Source organism: Mytilus californianus, unplaced genomic scaffold, assembly GCF_021869535.1.
Source record: "Mytilus californianus isolate M0D057914Y unplaced genomic scaffold, xbMytCali1.0.p SCAF_2, whole genome shotgun sequence".
Lineage (NCBI taxonomy): Eukaryota > Metazoa > Mollusca > Bivalvia > Mytilida > Mytilidae > Mytilus > Mytilus californianus.
Genome location: NW_026262668.1, coordinates 51,574,056 through 51,594,701, shown reverse-complemented (window position 1 = coordinate 51,594,701; position 20,646 = coordinate 51,574,056). Strand labels below are relative to the sequence as shown.

Genomic DNA, 20,646 nt, shown 5'->3' with positions numbered 1-20,646 from the left:
TGCACAGGTATTTAAATCTTTGAAAAATTCCAGTTTTTAAAATAAAAATATATTAATAATAAATACCAAACTTTAATACATAACAGACTACAAGTACTTAAACTATTACCTGGTTATCCATGCATACAACACATTCGGAGTTAACTCCCCTGGCTAATATAGATGCTTGTCTTGATGTTGAACGCCTTAAAAATGGTTGAGCTGTCTCATCTGTAGGTGGAGCTGTTGGTTGAGGGTGCTCTCCCTTTTCAGCCAACATGGCTTCCTTTTCTTTATTAATTAAATTAGCTGCACTTTCTTTGCCATTACCCAATTTTTGTTGAGCTCTGTATTTGTTTATATTCTTCAAAATAGCTTTTCTAGGACCAAGTTCATGAACTCCAATCTGTTAAAACAAATGTACTGAAGTCTGAATGCAGTAGGGAGTAACCATTTAAATTTTTAATATAAAGAGAAAGGCATGCAATAGCAGTTTTATATAATCAAGTCTTTCTAAATATTTTGAAATCTTTATTTTTTGTTTCGTTCCTGTTTGCATGTTTTAATAACTGTCTGTCATATAAATATGAATAAGAGAAGACGTAGGGCCTAAGTCAATAAGACAGTAACCCAACAACAAAGAAAATCAAAAGATGTCTAAATATTTTTTTCCACTGCACTTTCTATATAAACATATGACACTTCTAAAACTTGATATATCCTTACCTGTTTAAGCTCATCATCAGTTATATCTAAAATAGTTTCTGGAGTCATTCTATGTCGTGTAAAAATAGGGATATATTCTCCTGCCCTGGAATCCTCTAATATAGTCACAACATCTGTAGCTAACTGCCTTTCCTGTCAATATAAAACAGCACACTGCTTAACATCTTCATATATATATAGATTTATCTACAAAGCTATTTGATATTTGGGCTTTAAAAATAATAATTTTATTGGCCTTAAATATTTTAATAGGAAAAGTTTGAAGATACCAATGGCCAATCAGAATCTATGAATCTAAAACGGAAAAAAACACCATGGCAAAAATAACAAAACAAAAGTCCAAATAAACTAAACACATAAAATCAACATGTTACATTTATTCCCAGTAAATTGGTCATTGAACTGACAAGTTACAAGCAAATGTGGATTAAATACATGCATTTGCACTTAAACTCATATATTGAATTGTCTGAATGCTGAAAGTAACAATTCTAGGAACCTTTCAAAATAAATACTCTTTCAATAATATGTTACGGTTTTTGGACATTAATGCTTGACCTTTAAATAAGACCTTTACGTTTTTGCAATCTTACATGAAAATGCTTTCCATTTCCTTACAGTGAGTTTTTTTTAGCTGCCTTATAAATAACTGTTTGAGGTTTGATGAAAAATTTAAACTTGTGTATCCATTTCATGACAGGACCTCAAAATTCTTGAAGTTTCAATAGAAGAACTTATCCTTTTACTAATACGACCGCAGATTCCAACCCTGAAAAGTTGGGCCAAAATGGACACAATATTCACGCTTGATACAGGTCTGAATTTGGATTGTAACTAAATTTTTGACACATAATAGGTTTCTGACACAGAAATAACTGTAGTCAAAGGAACTTCAAATTGGTTATATGATTTGAATTTATATTCAATTTATTGCTTTTGTGCAATACACTATGCTGTTGCGAATTGACCCCCCCCCCCCCCCCCCCCAACCAAAAAAAATTTATTTTACCCCGGTTTTTTGCTTTTGTGCAATACACTATGCTGTTGAATATTAACCCCCCCCCAAAAAAAAATATTTGAAGAAATTTTCTTTTAATTTCTGAAATCTGAAATGAGAAAAATTGTCCCCCCCTCCAATTTTTTCACCTCCCCCCTTGCCCTTATTCCCCAAAAAATTCTTTCCCTCAAAGATATGGTCAGTATCTCAATTCAAATTTCTAATGCAGTTTGCAACCAAAATTACCCATTTAAATACATCATAGAAGTTTTAAAATTAAAATGACATACATAGTCATGGCTAAAATTAATATTAATTAATAGTAACTGCTAAAAATAAATTGACAGCTAATCATCTCAAGACAATCATCATTTCTTAATACATAATTTACAAGCAGTGTAAGGGAGGTAATCAAACAGTGTTCTTTAATTTGAATTGGATTACCTCCCTAACACTGCTTTTAAATTGTCTCAAATGTCCTTTAACCAGAAAACCCTTGTTTTCCCCCTTTTTTTGCCCCTAATTCCTAAATGGTTTGAGCCATAACCCCCCAAAGTCAATCATAACCATCCCTTTGTTGCATGGAAGTTTGTGGTATAATTTCAGAGAGATTCATACACTTTAACACAAGCTATTGTCTGGAAACTACAAAAATGGTTATTTGGGCCCCTTTTTTGGCCCCTAATTCCTAAACAGTTGGGACCATAACCCCCAAAATCAATCCCAACCTTCCTTTAGTGGTTATAAACCTTGTGTTAAAATTTTATTGATTTCTATTTACTTATACTAAAGTTATTATCCGGAAACCATCTGTCTTCGGACGACGACGCCGGACAACGACAACGTGATACCAATATACGACCAAAAATTTTTTAATTTTTGCGGTCGTATAAAAACCGTGCAATAATTTCTGAATTTGCAGTAGTCTGTTATTTAGGACCTGTTTTATCAACAAAAGCTGTAAACCCTTAACCTTGAAGTATCAGAATGAAGATATTTGGACTTTTAAATACTAACCCTATCAATAACAGCCTGTGGTTTACTATCTAACAGTCTTTGATATTGCACCAACCAATAATCTGTTTGATCGTCATCTTTCTGTTGTTCCATTTCAATCTGTTCAATTTTAAAAATAAATGTATTGTGTAAGAATTTCAGTTCATAGTTGAAGACATCTACCATATTCGGCTGTGTATTATCCATGTTGAAAAATAACCACACCCTTTTTTCTTTTTTTGCCAATTTGTTTTTGTCACTTGTTGAAAACTTCCAGTGAAAATCATATAAATTTATAGTTGTGTGTGATTGTTTTCTGTTTTTTCATGGAAAACCTGTTTCCCTTCATGAAGTTGAAAATATTTGTAAATGATTCTAGAACACTTAACAAGTGTTGAAATAAGCCAAAAATAAGCAAAAAAGCCTAAAAAAGTTTATCATAAACCAGAAATAGGAAAAGTATGCATAAATTACAAACAAATATGGCAAGAATGTTTCTATGCTTGATAGATGTTACAAAAAAAAAAGACTTTGAAAGTAAAGCAGTTCCAACCTTTAATAAAATAATGATAAAATCATTCATCACATTAATGTTTAAGGACCTTTAGCTAAAACAATACACTTGCAGCAGTATGAAACACCAAATCTGAATGAATAACCGATTAGGTTTTGTAGTTTATAGTTTGTTATGCAATGCTTGGAAATAAAGGAGAAATTTGTAATGTAGCATTATATTTTGATATTTGTCAGTGAATGTTGGATATTGTAAATTAAAATTGCATATCCATATAGGTTATGTAAATTATTAGAGTATTTGAAAAGAATTAAGAGCGCCATCTACAATGTCAAGAACATACATGGTGGAACATAAACAAACATTGCAAAATCAGGTTATTTTCTTATTTCTTGCTTGTAGTCCTCTTTAATCTGCACCTCTACCTGGCAATTTTGATTTTGGAGAGAAAGACCATGAATCATACATCCCAAAATACAGTAGCTACTTCCAAGATAAAGGAAGCATTAAAAAAATTGATATACTGCAATTTTGTAGTATTCTATTAGAAACTTGTCTTTTAAACATCAATCCTATGTTTATTTTACAAAAAGTACAAAATACAGCAGCTCGTCTTATCATCAGGACAAGAAAACATGAACATATTACACCGATACTTGCTGATTTACATTGGTTACCCTTCCAATACAGACGACAATACAAAATACTTATTTATGTGTTCTGTGCTTTGAATGGTATTGGCTCTGCTTACATTCGGGAACTAGTCAATTTACACGTGCCACATCAATCTCTCCGTTTAAGCTATACACAACAACTTACCATTCCAAAAGTGCGGACGAAGATGTACGGCGAAAGACAATTTGATTTGGCAGCAGCATTTCTTTGGAACAATCTCCCAAACAGTTTGAGACAATACAAGTCCCTAGAGTGCTTTAAATCTCAGCTTAAAACTCATTTTTATCGCATTGCTTTTAAATAAAATTTTTCTTTTTTTTTTCGTTTACAGATTTTTACTTGTTTTGTATCTACTTTTAATGTAACGTTTTGTATTCCTTTTTAGGGTTTTTTGCTTGTTTTGCATGATTTTAGACAAGATTGTTAATTTTTAATATTTTGTTTTAATATGTATTTCCGAATTGACCTTTTTTATGGTAGGCATTTTCGTTGTATTTTTATTTCAGTATTTGCATCTGACAAAGTGTATGTTTTATGTTTTATGTTTCTGTCTTTGATTTGTTTTAATTACCCTGCTGCATGTACAGCGCCTTAGAGTAATTTTTACTTTTTTATATAGGGCGCTTTATAAATTTTCATTGTTATTATTATTTTATTACTTTTCCAATTTAAAAATACACAGCAGTAAAGTTAAGGATAGATACATAGGCTATTGAATGTACCATATATAAAGTCAGTATCTGTGTCTGTGTTTCTTGAAACCAAACTTTGGAAACCAGAAAGTATTGAGCATTGAGGAGATAAGAGTGTACATGCTGACTGTCTTGCCTGCCCCATGATTATCTTTTCTTAATTATAATTACCAATCTTTTCTTCAATTCCATTCTTCTATTTTCTTGTTCTTCCATCAATTGTTCCAACATTTTGATTAATGAGTGTCTCTTCTCTTCTAATAAGCTCTAAAAAATATAAATACCTTATAGTTTTGGTGATTATCAAAGTAAAGGTAAGTGTCAAAAGATAAATACTCATTGAATTGTAGGTGATTATCAAAGTAAAGGTAAGTGTCAAAAGATAAATACTCATTGAATTGAAGCATTGTCAGGAAGCAGGAAAAATAGGAAATTCAAAATAATGGCACATTATGTTCATGATATCGAATCACCTCAAGCATTTGAACATTTTCTACAATGATGATGATGATGATGATGATGATGATGATGGATGGCTGGCTGCTTATCATCCAGCGGCAAATTAATATGCATATTCAGGACAAGAACATGTTAATGTAATATGAATATTTAAACCCTGTTTTGTACTAGACCAACATGCTGAGCCAAATTTTTAACCCACTCATTCATCTAACAATGTCTATCTTTAATTACACATGGAAATGTCAATAAATTTTACAGCACTATCATTGAACTAGTAATTAGTAAAACAAGCAATATAGATGAGTTAAACTATCATCTGTGTCCCCTATTTATTAAATACATACAGCTTCCAAGGTAGCCTTCATCTGTCTTTTCTCTAATTCAACCAGAGTAAGATTATAAAGCTCTTCTTCAATCATAGCTATCTGTTCAGTTATTCTCTGGATTCTAGCATCTTTTTGTAACTGTAATACCTCAAATGCATCTCTCTGGGCTTTTCCCTGAAATCCATGAATAATATTTTGTACATTTTGTTAAGATTATTCAGGCAAAGATTTGAGTGTTAACCTAACATGGATTTTTTCCTTCTAGATTTTGTGTTTTTCATTTTTAATGCCAAAAAAAAATTGAGTAATAAGTCTTATAGATTATAAAATGGAACACTCATAAATATAGAAAAGCACTTTATCCCCATATTTTTTTTTCTAAAACAATTTTAAGTATTTGAACAGATGTACATGTAAATGTGTTATTGTATAAGCATTTAAATTTTGTTGCAACTTTAAAATGTGAAATTCTGAAAATGCAGGATCCTTTATGTTTAATCATTATCTGTTTTTGTGACCCTAAGACTGTATTCAAAATCAAAAAATGTTGAATCACTTGCTACATAACAAATATCAATATATTCCATACCTGTTGTATATATAAATCTGTAACTACTGTGTGTCCTATTTCTTTGTTCAATAATACATCTTCTACTTGTTGATAAGAAGCAACTTCTTCGCTGTTTAAATATAAAAAAATAATGTATGAGTAATTTTTTAAAGATTTTATACATTTGTCCGTGAGTGTTCCTGAGAATTTTTTTTTATGAAACATGTTTTGAATGTAGTGAAGTTAGTTATACCTAATATAAATCCCCCCCAAAAAAGTAAAATTGATCAAAGCAAATAATTTTTTTATAATTGTGCTTTCCCTCTTAGGGATGTTCTATAAAACATACATGGGACCCAGAGAAGGCACATTGAATTCCCCACTATTGGTTGGTGTCAAGAACAGCGAAAATGTAAGCGAAATTCTAAATTCTAAGTAGTTACCCCGTTTTGAAAGTACTTTATAAAATTACTATTCAGTCTGTTTATTTTTCTTTAAAAAATTATCATAACTTATAAAATAACCTATATGCATGTAATCATAAGTATATACATGTAAGTACACAAATGCCACAGTTACAGTTCTGCTTTATTTATGTATATCTATTGTACAACAAATTTACCTGTGTAATGCTAGCTTCATTGTTTCATCCTTTAGTCCTAAATTCTGCAGTCTTAACGTTTCATGTGCATTTATATCATTTAATAGATTCTGCATATTATCTGAAAAAAAAATATTATATTCTTCAAACTAGAACTGTTTGCAGAGCAGGACAAATATACCGACTTCCACTTTTTGTCTCTGGGATTGGAAACAACCATGATGGCCTATGTAGGCACATCTCCATGTTAGGATCTTACCATGTCCAAAGATGCCTGAACATCTGATGAAGAATGCCAGAGGAGTTACATCCATAAAGTGCATACATTATAGAGTGCATACTAGTACCTGTATTCATGATCATACAGATTTTTTGTAAAAGGTGTATTGCTTGTATTTTGTGCACAAACATGTGTCATAGATTTGTATTTTTAGGGCATGTGTACAATCATGTCTCACAGATTTGTATTTGAAGGGCATGTGCACAATCTTGTGTCATAGATTTGTATTTTGAGGGCATGTAGCACGATCATGTGTCATAGAGTTGTATTCTGAAGGCATGTGCACAATCAAGTGTCATAGATTTTTATTTTGAGGACATGTGCACAATCATGTTTTAATTTTTTTTATTTTGAGGGCACATGCACAAGCATGTGTCATAGATTTGTATTTTGAGGGCATGTGCACAATCATGTGTCATAGATTTGTATTTTGAGGGCATGTGCACAATCATGTGTCATAGATTTGTATATTGAGGGCATGTGCACAATCATGTGCCATAGATGCAAGTCTAAGCATGTCAACATTTACCTAAAATTTCTTGCTTCCGTAATTTCTGATACTCTTCATACTGAACACTACACCAATCATCATCTTTCATTCTAAAATATAATATCATCAAAAACTGTTATAAAACAAATTCAATAAATTTAAATTAAGAAAATAGTGATTTAATTACAATCAAATCAATACCTACGAACGACAAGAAAAGCTAAGAAACCATTACATACTGTGGACTCATAATTATCTGTGCGATACCAATTTTCATGGATTGTGTGGGTAAACGTGAACCACAAATGTAAATGTTCAACGAAGTATCAAATTTTTTATAGGCTTGTATGCAGACTTCGGCAAAACCATGAAATCAAATATCCACAAAAAACACAAATTCCCTCAATCCACGAAAATTGGTACCCACGAAAATGAATGAATCCACAGAAGATAAAAACTCAACTCAGAAGTTTACCAAATTTCAATTAACTGTTAACACACAGATATGTCTGGACTAAAAGCTAGTAATCATTAATGCCTCCATGTCTCATTTCTGTGACTTTAGCTGCAGACAAGACAAAAAACTACCAACCACTATAGTCATAAAATGGTCAAGCATTCAAGACATTTTATGAGCTATAAATCACCAAGAATGTAGACAAATGTTAAGAATTGTACCAAAACAACAAATAAACAGCTGCGCCATGAGCGCATGATACGCCCGTCGTCTTGTGTGTGAATTTTTATGCAATAAGCATAAATAGTTTCTGACATACGACGTGACATGCGAAAACCCCCCCTTTTTTTTTTTACAAAAAACTCAATATCTCTAAAATAAAATTTTGAATCAAAACCAAAAAGTATACAGATCTTTAGATTAATATAACTAAGAAGTGTGTAAAATTTTAAGCAATAATCATAAATTGTTTTTGAGATACGGCGCGACATGTGAAAACCCCCCTTTAAAAAAAAAAAAAATCAATATTTCAAAAATAAAATTTTGAATCAAAACCAAAAAGTATACAGATCTTTAGATTAATATAACTAAGAAGTGTATAAAATTCTAAGCAATAATCATAAATTGTTTTTAAGATACGACGCGTGAAAAAAAAACCCTCCCCCTTTTTTAACAAAATACTCAATATCTCTAAAATAAAATTTTGAATCATCACCAAAAAGTATACAGATCTTAAGGTTAATATAACTAAGAAGTGTGTAAAGTTTAAATCAATAATCATAAATTGTTTTTGAGATACGGCGCGACATGTGAAATAAAATGCTCCGCAGGGCGCAGCTTGATACGACCGCAGAGGTCGAACCCTGAACAGTTGGGCAAGTATGGACACAACATTCAAGCTTGATACAGCTTTGCATTTGGATTGTGATTAAATATTTGACACAGCATAGGTTTCTGACACAGAATGAATGTGGTCTAAGAACTAAAAAATTTTAAATTGGACATTCACCTATTATGGTCCAATATCCAAAATCTAAATACATGGTTAGATTCAGCATATCAAAGAACCCCAAGAATTCAATTTTTGATGAAATCAAACAAAGTTTAATTTTGGACCCCGATTTGGACCAACTTGAAAACTGGGCCCATAATCAAAAATCTAAATACATGTTTAGATTCAGCATATCAAAGAACCCTAAGAATTCAATTTTTGTTAAAATCAAACTAAGTTTAATTTTGGACCCTTTGGACCTTAATGTAGACCAATTTGAAAACGGAACCAAAAATTAAGAATCTAAATACATGGTTAGATTCGGCATATCAAAGAACCCCAATAATTCAATTTTTGATGAAATCAAACAAAGTTTAATTTTGGACCCTTTGGACCTCAATGTGGACCAATTTAAAAACAGGGCCCAAAATCCAAATACTAAATACACGGTTAGATTCAGCATATTAAAGAAACCCAAGAATTCAAGAATAAAACCCATTGAAATTGGTCAAGAAATAAGCAATTTATACGAAGTATCTTCTTTTGCACAATACTGTGCAATTAAGTATTTCTTGCTATTGCGCAATACTGTACAATTGACAATTTCTTGCTACACATGTATTGCGCAATATTGTGCTATTGAATATTTCTTGCTATTGCGCAATACTGTGCAATTGAAGATTTCTTGCTATTGCGCAATACTGTGCAATTGAAGATTTCTTGCTATTGTGCAATACTGCGCAATTGAAAATTTCTTGCTATTGCACAATACTTATTATATAATAATTTACACATCCTGTTTGGTGTGTATCTTCTACCATATCATTATTATTTGCTTTTAAATATAAATCAGAAATAACCAACTTAAAATGGAAAATTTTAAAAGAAAAAAAAAAGGAAAAAAAAAAAAAATCCCCCCCCCCCAAATTTTTTGAACCCCTTATGATTCATCACCCCCAAACTCAATCCCAGCCTTCCCTTTGTGGAATGGTACCTTGCAGTACAATTTCAGAGAGATCCATACACTTGAACACAAGTTATTGTCTGGAAACTAGAAAAATGTGTTTTTTGGCCCCTTTTTGGCCCCAAATTCCTAAACGTTTAGGGCAATTACCCCCAAACTCAAACCCAGCTTTCCCTTTGTGATATGGAACCTTGTAGTACAATTTCAGAAAGATCCATACACTTACACACAAGTTATTGTCCTGAAACTAGAAAAATGCTTGTTTTTTGCCCCTTTTTGGCCCCTAATTCCTAAAATATTGAGGCAATTACCCCCATCATCAATCCCAGCCTTCCCTTTGTGGTATGGTACCTTGCAGTACAATTTCAGAGAGATCCATACACTTGAACACAAGTTATTGTCTGGAAACTAGAAAAATGCTTATTTTTGGCCCCTTTTTGGCCCCCAATTCCTAAACGTTTCGGCAATTACCCCAAAACTCAATTCCAGCTTTCCCTTTATGATATGGAACCTTGTAGTACAATTTCAAAAAGATCCATACACTTACACACAAGTTATTGTTATGAAACTAGAAAAATGCTTGTTTTTTGCCCCTTTTTTGGCCCCTAATTCCTAAAATTTTGAGGCAATTACCCCCAAAATCAATCCCAGCATTCCTTTTGTGATATGGAACCTTGTGGTACAATGTCAGAGAGATCCATACACTAACACACAAGTTATGTCTGGAAGTTACAAAAATGCTTATTTTTGGCCCCTTTTTGGCCCCTAATTCCTTTACTGTTGGTACCATAACCCCCAAAAACAATCCCAACCTTCCTTTTGTGGTATTGAACCTTGTGGTAAAATTTCATAGAGATCCATTCACTTAAACTAAAGTTAGAGTGCGAAAACCAATGTGTCTTCGGACGACGCCGGACGACGCCAGACGACGACGACGACGACGACGACGACGACGACGACGACGACGACGACGCCAACGTCATACCAATATACAACCACAAAAATTTTTTGCGGTCGTATAATTAAACACACACCTGTTTTAGTTACTAAGTCCCGTAACTCAAAAAGTTTTAATCTTATTTTCACCAAAAAGTATACAGATCGTTTGACCATCATAAGAAACAACTATGTTAAGTTTCATGAAATTTGGATAAGTCATTCTCAAGTTACGGTGTGACATGTTTAAGCCGGACAGACAGACGGACAGAAGGACAGACGGACAGACAGACAGACAGACAGACGGACAGACAGTCAGACAGACGGACAGACGTTGGACATTTGTATACCATAATACGTCCCGTCAAAAATTTGACGGGCGTATAAAAAGTCCATAATACTGTGGATTCATAATTATTCGTTGGATACCAAATTTCGTGGATTTCCTGGATACAGGTGAACAACAAATTTAAATGTTCAACGATTTATAGTATTTTTGTAGACTTGTATGCAGACTTTGGTGAAACCAGAAAACCTGTCTCACTGATGTATATACCCTTATCTCATTTTGTTCATATTTAATTTGTTTTTATTTTATGCTGATCAAAATGTGTACTTAAATACAAGAAACACCCACAGAAATTTGAATAAACAAATCAATGAACCTTCAGGCAGACGGTCAACTGAAAGAAAGTAAAGCTTCCATAAACAGACTGAAAGGAGTAAGTTCATGAAGGGTTAAAAGATTTTGATGTTTTTTTTAATCAGGCCATAATACTACAAATTTCACATAGAAATATTTGTAATATTACTATCAATACAAAATAACTTCATTTTGGCACATCATATTAAAATGACAAAGTATTGACTCTTTAAGTATGCATTATGTGCATTGAAACGTCAGTTTTTTTCAAATTTTCAATAATTCTTCACAGTTTTCAGCATAATTTACTTTGGCCTCCACCCAAGATCCAGATAGTTTTTGTGTCTAGGGATTCAATATCATTATTAGCAACTCTTGGTTACAGAATATTTTGGATCCTAGGTTGCGGCCAAGTGTTTCCTAAAGCTTTTAGATCCCAAAAAATGCACAAAATCATCGTATTTTGACAATATACTGTAAATTCAGAAATTATTGCGTGCATTTATTATTGCGATTTTTCAAGAATAGACAAAAATGCTAGTTTAATTATTGCGATTTTTGCGATTTCGAAAAAATCAGCATACAGGTCTATGTTTCAGTTATCAGAATGCGAGTTCTTATTATTGCAATACTCACCCAGTCACATTATTTGCATTAATAAAAACCTCGCAATAATTTCTGAATTTAAAGTATCCAAAATGTGCTGATTTTGAACCAAAAATGTAATCTTTAAGTAAGGCTTTTGAAATAGATCCATTTAAGTACCAAAATATGGCCATTCTAAAATGATATTTTTATGATAAAGTTGAAATTCAAGGCCATATTTGGCCTAAAGTGAACATTGTCCTTTGATAACTGATATCAAACTGAATATTACCTCTCCTCTTCCAACTGATCAATCCATTGCTCAACCTGTTTTACTCTCTTGTTCTCCATCATCATATCTTCTATCAGTCGATTCACTCCATTCTCAACTACAAAATAAAAGAAATAAAATAAAAGACTGACTCTGATATATGACCCATTCAAATTAAAGTTATTCTACTCTTGAAATTTCGATAAAAAAAAAATAAAATGCTTCGAAGAGTGCAGCTGGATACGACCGCAGAGGTCCAACCCTGAACAGTTGGGGCAAAAATTGACACAATCTTCGCGCTTGAAATAGGTCTGAATTTGGATTGTAATTAAATATTTGACACATAATAAGTTTCTGACACCGAATAACTGTAGTCAAAGAACTTAGAATTGGTTATATGATTTGAATTTATATTCAATTTTTTGCTTTTGAGCAATACACTATGCTGTTGTGAAATTGACCCCCCACCCCAATAAAAAAATTTACCCCCCTTTTTTTTGCTTTTGTGAAATACACTATGCTGTTGCGTATTGAACCCCCTTATGATTCATCACCCCAAACTCAATCCCAGCCTTCCCTTTGTGGTATGGTACCTTGTAGTACAATTTCAGAGAGATCCATACACTTGAACACAATTATTGTCTGGAAACTAGAAAAATGCTTATTTTTGGCCCCTTTTTGGCCCCTTATTCCTAAATGTTTGGGCAATTACCCCCAAACTCAATTCCAACTTTTCCTTTGTGATATAGAACCTTGAAGTACAATTTTAGAAAGATCCATACACTTACACACAAGTTATTGTCATGAAACTAGAAAAATGCTTGTTTTTTGCCCCTTTTTTGGCCCCTAATTCCGAAAATTTTGAGGCAATTACCCCCAAAATAAATCCCAGCATTCCCTTTGTGATATGGAACCTGGTGGTACAATGTCAGAGAGATCCATACATTAACACACAAGTTATTGTCTGGAAGTTACAAAAATGTTTATTTTTGGCCCCTAATTTCTTAACTGTTGGTACCACAACCCCCAAAATCAATCCCAACCTTCCTTTTGTGGTATTGAACCTTATGGTAAAATTTCATAGAGATCCATTCACTTAAACTAAAGTTATTGTGCGAAAACCAATGTGTCTTCAGACGACGACGACGCCAACGTCATACCAATATACGAATAAAAATGAAGTAAATTATATGTTTTTATTGCTGTAAATCCTCTTGAAAATTGCTTGAAATTTTCAATCATAAGAAAGAAATCCAAATCAAAGAGTAAGTATGTCTAAAGATATTTTCAGCACAAAATTACTCCAATGCACTACATTAGTCATTATATTTTTTTTATGGTAATAGTAATTCACTTGAGCAGTTGTTCTCAGGCGTATGCTGTTTGAAAATTATGATTTTAATTCTTCTGCTCATTCTAGGTGCTGTATTGACAAATGAAGTATTTGTTTTTTTGTTTGTATTAATCTGCCTGACCCGCAACTTTTATGGAATTATCTTTAATAAAGCTATTTTTACAAAATGGTCATAGTAATTGACTTGAGCAGTTGCCCTCAGGCATACACTGTATAAATCTGATTGACCAGCAACTTTTTATATACTCATCATACATACCAAGATTTTAATTTTATATTTGAAATGAGCATGTCGTTTACGAAAGACGCATCAGTGACACTCTAATAAAAAAAGTTAAAAAGGCCAAATAAAGTAGGAAATTGAAGAACATAGAGAATTAAAAATTATGAAAGGTTTAGCCAAATACAGCTATTAAAGTAATCTATTCCTGGGGTAGAAAATATGTAATTGTCTTTAATAAATTTATCTAAAAAAAATATTTGAGTTTTCAAAGTAACACTTCTGTTGCCTGATATCTCCAAATAGTATAGCATTAATGACAAAGTTCATGTTTTGGTAACGAAAATCCAAAAAAAAACCTAACAGAAAAAAAACAAAAATAAAATATAAAAGGTACACAATTCCTCTTCTGTGGAGGAATCTCAGCAAATTTAGTTTAATTCTGTCAAGCCATTTTAAGAAATTTCAGATTAAAATAACTGATATACAGTTAGTGATTTTTTGTGAAAATAGTCGCAGGTGATTATCAAAAATTATGTTTAAAATTGAAAATAAACAAGTATGTGTCCATATTATACGGATGCCCCACTCCCACTATCATTTTCTATGTTCAGTGGACCGTGAAATTGGGGTCAAAACTCTAATTGGGCATTAAAATTAGAAAGATCATAGCATAGGGAACATGTGTACTACATGTAAGTTTCAAGTTGATTGGACTTCAACTTTATCAAAAACTAACCTTAACCTGAAGCGGGACAGACAGACGAACAGACGGACAAACGAACGGACGCACAGACCGAAAAACATAATGCCCCTCTACAATCATAGGTGGGGCATAAAAACTAAATCCAAAGACTTTTAACTTTTGAAAAGATATAACTGTACACTTACTCTTTTCTAATTCCAGTAATAATTTTCTTCTTTCTTCATCCTTTTTTTGAGAAATTTCCTCTAATTCTTTGTCCATCTTGTCACTATCCTGCAACATAAAACAAAGAAATACAAATACCATAAACACTGACAAAGATATTTGTCTCATCTTAATGTAATTTCATTGTAAATTGCAAATGTTGAAATTAAGATGGCAATACTTTAACATGTAAACTAAGCAAAACATTCAAATTCAATGAACCATGAGAGGGTGGAGCCATTTAATCTCCATAGAAAAGAGAATTGCAAATGCTAAAAAAAAACTGCATACCAATTACAATTGACTTATCATAAGTGGTTCCCTTTAAACTTACATAAACACAAACTTTAACTTGTAAACAATGCAAAAGTTTCAACGTCAATGAACCATGATGTGAGGGTGGAGCCATTTAATATCAATGGAAAAGAGAATTGCAAATGCTAATACCACTGCATAACATATATCATTGACCTACCTCTAGTAGTTTCCATAAATTGACCTTATTATAAACTTATACATTGTTTTCATTTACCTGTTTATAATATGACGCAGGTTTCTTCAAAAGTGATGATTTTCTAAAAATTGTTTGACATTTCACAGTGATATCATACTTTAACATTGTTTAAACCTGTTTATTTACTTTTGACTATAATTATTTATCCCTTGTAATTTTTTATTAACTGTGTATTTGCATTCAGGTGTCACAGGTCAAATTTATTCGTTCATTGTGTGTTAATTTACGTTTTTTGATTGAGTTAAGCCTTCCGATTGATATTTTATAGTGTGTTTTTCTATGTTGTGATGTTATACTATTGGTTCAGAAAAGGGAGAAGGTTTGGTACCATTAAAACGTTTAATCCCGCTGCAAATGTTTGCACCTGTCCTAAGTCAGGAATCTGATTACAGTAGTTGTCGTCTGTTTATGTAGTTCATACGTGTTTCTCGTTTTTATATAGATTAGACCGTTGGTTTTTCCGTTTGAATGGTTTTACACTAGTAATTTTTTGGGGCCCTTTATAGCTTGCTGTTCGGTGTGAGCCAATGCTCCGTGTTGAAGGCCGTACCTTGACCTATAATGGTTTACTTTTATAAATTGTAACTTGGATGGAGAGTTGTCTCATTGGCACTCATACCACATCTTCCTATATCTATTGACGCTGCCACCAACACCACCTAAAACAGCACACCTAAGTCTCCCTTTTTCAACTTTGATGAGACAAGACAAAAACCTGTAGTTGATGCAATTTTCCACAGTACATTCTCAATACAGTAACTACCTTACATAGGTATATTATCAACCCTAAACTTATTCCAACAATGTTATGACAAAGTATGGCTAAAATCACTACTTCAAACTTCTGATGTTATTCTTGGTTTTCATTGGATGCTGCTGCTGGAAGACAGCATCACCAGCCCTAGAGCCAGCAATAAGTTTGATCCATATCATTTCCATTACCAGAAATACTCTTTTACTATACACTGATTTCTCACGTCATTTAAATGTTTTATGGACTAACTGGATCCCTGCATCTCTGAACTGATAAAGGTAATTGTCACTGCTTGACATTTTTTAAACACCCGTCTTTATTCTTATGTACATAATCCAACTCTGCCTAAAGAAATATATTAATTTTATCATTTAATAAAATGCTCCGCTGGGCGCAGCTTGATACAACCGCAGAGGTCGAACCCTGAACTGTTGGGGCAAGTATGGACACAACATTCAAGCTTGATACAGCACTGAATTTGGATTGTGATTAAATATTTGACACAGCATAGGTTTCTGACACAGAATGAATGTGGTCTAAGAACTTAAACATTTTTTAATTTACCTATTCAAACCATATCATTATTATTTGCTTTTATATATAAATCAGAAATAACCAATTTAAAATGGAAAATTTTAAAGAAAAAAAAGGAAAAAAAAAATCCCCCCTCAAATTTTTTGAACCCCCTTATGATTCATCACCCCCAAACTCAATCCCAGCCTTCCCTTTGTGTTACAATGTATGGTGCCTTGCAGTACAATTTCAGAGAGATCCGTACACTTGAGCACAAGTTATTGTCTGGAAACTAGAAAAATGCTTGTTTTTGGCCCCTTTTTGGCCCCAAATTCCTAAACATTTAGGGCAATTACCCCCAAACTCAAACCCAGCTTTCCCTTTGTGATATAGAACCTTGTTGTACAGTTTCATAAAGATCCATACACTTACACACAAGTTATTGTCCTGAAACTAGAAAAATGCTTGGTTTTTTGCCCCTTTTTGGCCACTAATTCTTAAAATTTTGAGGCAATTACCCTAAAAATCAATCCCAGCATTCCCTTTGTGGTATGGTACCTTGCAGTACAATTTCAGAGAGATCCATACACTTGAACACAAGTTATTGTCTGGAAACTAGAAAAATGCTTATTTTTGGCCCCCTTTTGGCCCCTAATTCCTAAACGTTTTGGGCAGTTACCCCCAAACTCAATTCCAGCTTTCCCTTTGTAATATAGAACCTTGTAGTACAATTTCAGAAAGATCCATAAACCAACACACAAGTTATTGTCCTGAAACTAAAAAAAATGCTTGTTTTTTGCCCTATTTTGGCCCCTAATTCCTAAACTTTTGAAGCAATTACCCCCAAAATCAATCTCAGCCTTTCCTTTAGTGGTATGGTACCTTGCAGTACAATTTCAGAGAGATCCATACACTTGAACAAAAGTTATTGTCTGGAAAAAAAAAATGCTTATTTTTGGCCCCCTTTTGGCCCCTTATTCCTAAACGTTTTGGGCAATTACCCCCAAACTCAATTCCAGCTTTCCCTTTGTGATATGGAACCTTGTAGTACAATTTCAGAAAGATCCATACACTTACACACAAGTTATTGTCATGAAACTAGAAAAATGCTTGTTTTTTGACCCTTTTTTGGCCCCTAATTCCTAAAATTTTGAGGCAATTACCCCCAAAATCAATCCCAGCATTCCTTTTGTGATATGGAACCTTGTGGTACAATGTCAGAGAGATCCATACACTAACACACAAGTTATGTCTGGAAGTTACCAAAATGCTTATTTTTGGCCCCTTTTTGGCCCCTAATTCCTTAACTGTTGGTACCATAACCCCCAAAATCAATCCCAACCTTTCTTTTGTGGTATTGAACCTTGAGGTAAAATTTCATTGAGATCCATTCACTCAAACTAAAGTTAGAGTGCGAAAACCAATGTGTCTTCGGACGATGACGATGACGACGCCGACGCCAACGTCATACCAATATACGACCACAAAAAATTTTTGCGGTCGTATAAAAACCATTATCCAAGCAGTCATAAGGAAGTTATCCCCATTGGAATATTCATCCCTTAGCTCAACCTACTGACGTAGATTTTATGCCCAAAAAACGCACAAATGACGTCAAATAACGTCACCTAAAACCAAACACTTTGACGGAAAGATAACGATTGGAATCAAGCATAATGAGGGCTAGTTGTTCTACTTGAGTTTAAATTAATGAGATTTGATTGTATGTATATAATCTGTACCTGAACCACTTCATCCAGATATTTGTTCCTATTTATATTCATCTTCACTGCGATCTCTGCCTGTTCGTTCTCTTCCTGCTGCATTTTTCTTTCTATATCAGCGAATTCTTGTCTTTTTCTATCCTGTATGTTTAAACACTGATAATGAAAATAAGTTCTTCCAAATGTAAGGTACAACAGTATTTTTTTTTATTCATAATTTGTATGCAAAACCAATCATCAAAGCTATCTATAATATTGAACGAGAAATGTAATGACGAATCATTTTTTCGTTTCACAAAGAAGTTTTTTAAGTTTGAAATTAGAATCAAAATCGTTTTACCTTTAAATTATTTTACCTGCAGTGTTATTATTGGAGATGTATTTGAAAATTGAAAGCTGGCTCTAATAAAAGTAAATTTTGAAAGTCTCTTGTATATACATACAAAAGATCTTACTTTTCAAAGTGATACAGTATATTTTTTGTATGGAAAATTTTGACCTTCCATTTTAAAACTAAGCTGTTGCTTATGATACATTCACATTATGTATCAATCTAATTAAAATTTAATCTCAGCACTCTCATTTTTTTATGCTTGGTCACAGCTATTTTAATTTTAATTAGATTTCTAATATATGGAAATAATTTTATTTAATCCTCTGATAATAACTACACTATCACAATATCATCCATTATTTGTGTGTTATTGTTTTGTAGGCACTAATCTAAAATTAGAAATTTATCAACAAAAACAACTCCAGTAATACTTTACCATCTGTGTGTTGTAATCATCTACAGATTTCTGAAACAGAAATAAGAAAATATCTCTAGTAGGGTTTCTACAATGTTGTTTTATGTCTTCAATTTGTTCATACAAAGTTAGTCTCTTGTTGAATATTTTTTGCTAAGACAGAAGACCACCATTTTTTTCTTTTCTATAACAGAAATACTAAACAGAAGTGATTAATTCAGAGTTTTGACATCGTTTATGTCAGTTTTGTTTGAATTACAGTCGAATCTTGTTGTGTCGAACTCGGTTGTGTCGAAAACTCGGATGAGTCGAAGTAATTTCTTGGTCCCGGTAAAATTCCCGTTTGATCAATGCATAATTACCTCTGATGAGTTGAACTCGGTTGATTCGAATACTCGGTTAAGTCGAGTAAATTTTATAGTCCCGTCGAAGTAAAATGTTAATTGACCCCGATGTCTCGAAGTTTGAAAGTAAGAATTTTTGAAAGATGCAGGCCTAATGATAAAAATTCAAATCGGATGTATTTCTTATGTCACCTAATCATTTTCAAAAGAGATTAAAGCTGAGTAAACATACTTGTTTGTATATTAGTTAAAATGACATGTTTATGAAGACCGCTAATTAACACCTGTGTTGATCTTTCAAGCGGAATGTTAGTGTGTTGAACATTTTTCACCTGAGATAAAAACGAAACCAATTTAAATAACCCAAGCCGAGATTAAATGAAACGTTAGATTTAAAACTCATTAATTACAATAAATAAAAGGATTAGGACAATTATAATAAATTCATGATGATTTAATGTAAAGCAGACGACCTCAGCAGAGACCGTTCAGAACTTATTTCGTGCCGCGAGGGATTTCATAATTTATAATGACTGACCTTTGTAAATATTTGTGTAGACTATTGATTTTATTTGTGCATGATTTGTATCTGTACTTGTGTGTTTAATTATTACGAAGGACCAAAAATGGAGATTGAATACACAATCATAAAGTGTCATATCGAAAAAAAGGCACACTGTTCATTGTATCTAGTTTACACAAATCTCATACCGTATTTCATGCATTCCAAATTTATGACGACACACTCGACCTCGGATGAGTCGAATATTTTGGTCCAGTCCCTTCGACTTCGACACAACGAGGTTCGACTGTACTTTAAATTTAGTAATAACTGTGATGTTATCCTTCATGTGAAAAATGTGTTTGTCGTCCTGTAGACTACACATAATAAATAACGGCATACATATGATTATTTTCCAATTTTTGCATTTAATTGGAAGAAAGAATATTTTTGAAATAAATGTGGAATGTGTCCATGGGACACAGATGATGCACCCGCTTGCATATCATATAAAATTATAAAACAGACAAAACTGAAGAACGATAAAAGTGACCCTACCCAAATTTAAACTTGATCTGAGTTTTGTGTTAATAAGTATTGTGTATAAGTTTCATAAAATTTGGTTGAGGCAAACTTAAGTTAGAGAATGGAAACAAAAAATTCGGTATTTTTCCATTTGTAAAGGGCATAACTCTAGAACGGTTAAAGTGACACCACCATAATTCAAACTTGATCTGTATTTTGTGGTAACCAGCATTGCGTATAAGTTTCATAGCATTTGGTTGAGGCAATTTACCAACTAAAGTTAGAGAACGGAAACTAAAAATTCAGCAATTTTTCCCTTTGTAAAGGAGTATAACTCTAGAATGGTTATAGTGACACCACCAAAATTCAAACTTGATCTGTATTTTGTGGTAATAAGCATTG

General features: G+C 32.7%; 1 protein-coding gene and 1 long non-coding RNA gene across 2 annotated transcripts in view; one reads left to right on the top strand and one right to left on the bottom strand.

Moving 5' to 3' along the window:
• LOC127729976 (E3 ubiquitin-protein ligase LRSAM1-like) overlaps nucleotides 1-20,646 on the bottom strand; it is a 53,087-nt gene that overhangs the window by 7,668 nt on the left and 24,773 nt on the right. Inside the window, exons 11-22 of the mRNA XM_052237975.1 lie at nucleotides 18,895-18,924; nucleotides 18,143-18,265; nucleotides 14,601-14,688; nucleotides 12,157-12,253; nucleotides 7,328-7,398; nucleotides 6,540-6,639; nucleotides 5,957-6,047; nucleotides 5,386-5,541; nucleotides 4,751-4,846; nucleotides 2,720-2,818; nucleotides 706-837; nucleotides 110-385 (exon numbers count right to left, since the gene is read on the bottom strand). Coding sequence (XP_052093935.1) covers nucleotides 110-385; nucleotides 706-837; nucleotides 2,720-2,818; nucleotides 4,751-4,846; nucleotides 5,386-5,541; nucleotides 5,957-6,047; nucleotides 6,540-6,639; nucleotides 7,328-7,398; nucleotides 12,157-12,253; nucleotides 14,601-14,688; nucleotides 18,143-18,265; nucleotides 18,895-18,924 — 1,359 coding nt within the window. The remainder of the gene's footprint in view (nucleotides 1-109; nucleotides 386-705; nucleotides 838-2,719; nucleotides 2,819-4,750; nucleotides 4,847-5,385; nucleotides 5,542-5,956; nucleotides 6,048-6,539; nucleotides 6,640-7,327; nucleotides 7,399-12,156; nucleotides 12,254-14,600; nucleotides 14,689-18,142; nucleotides 18,266-18,894; nucleotides 18,925-20,646) is intronic.
• The window catches only part of LOC127729991 (uncharacterized), a 99,505-nt gene that overhangs the window by 70,002 nt on the left and 8,857 nt on the right, over nucleotides 1-20,646 (top strand). The gene's annotated exons all lie outside the window — the stretch shown is intronic.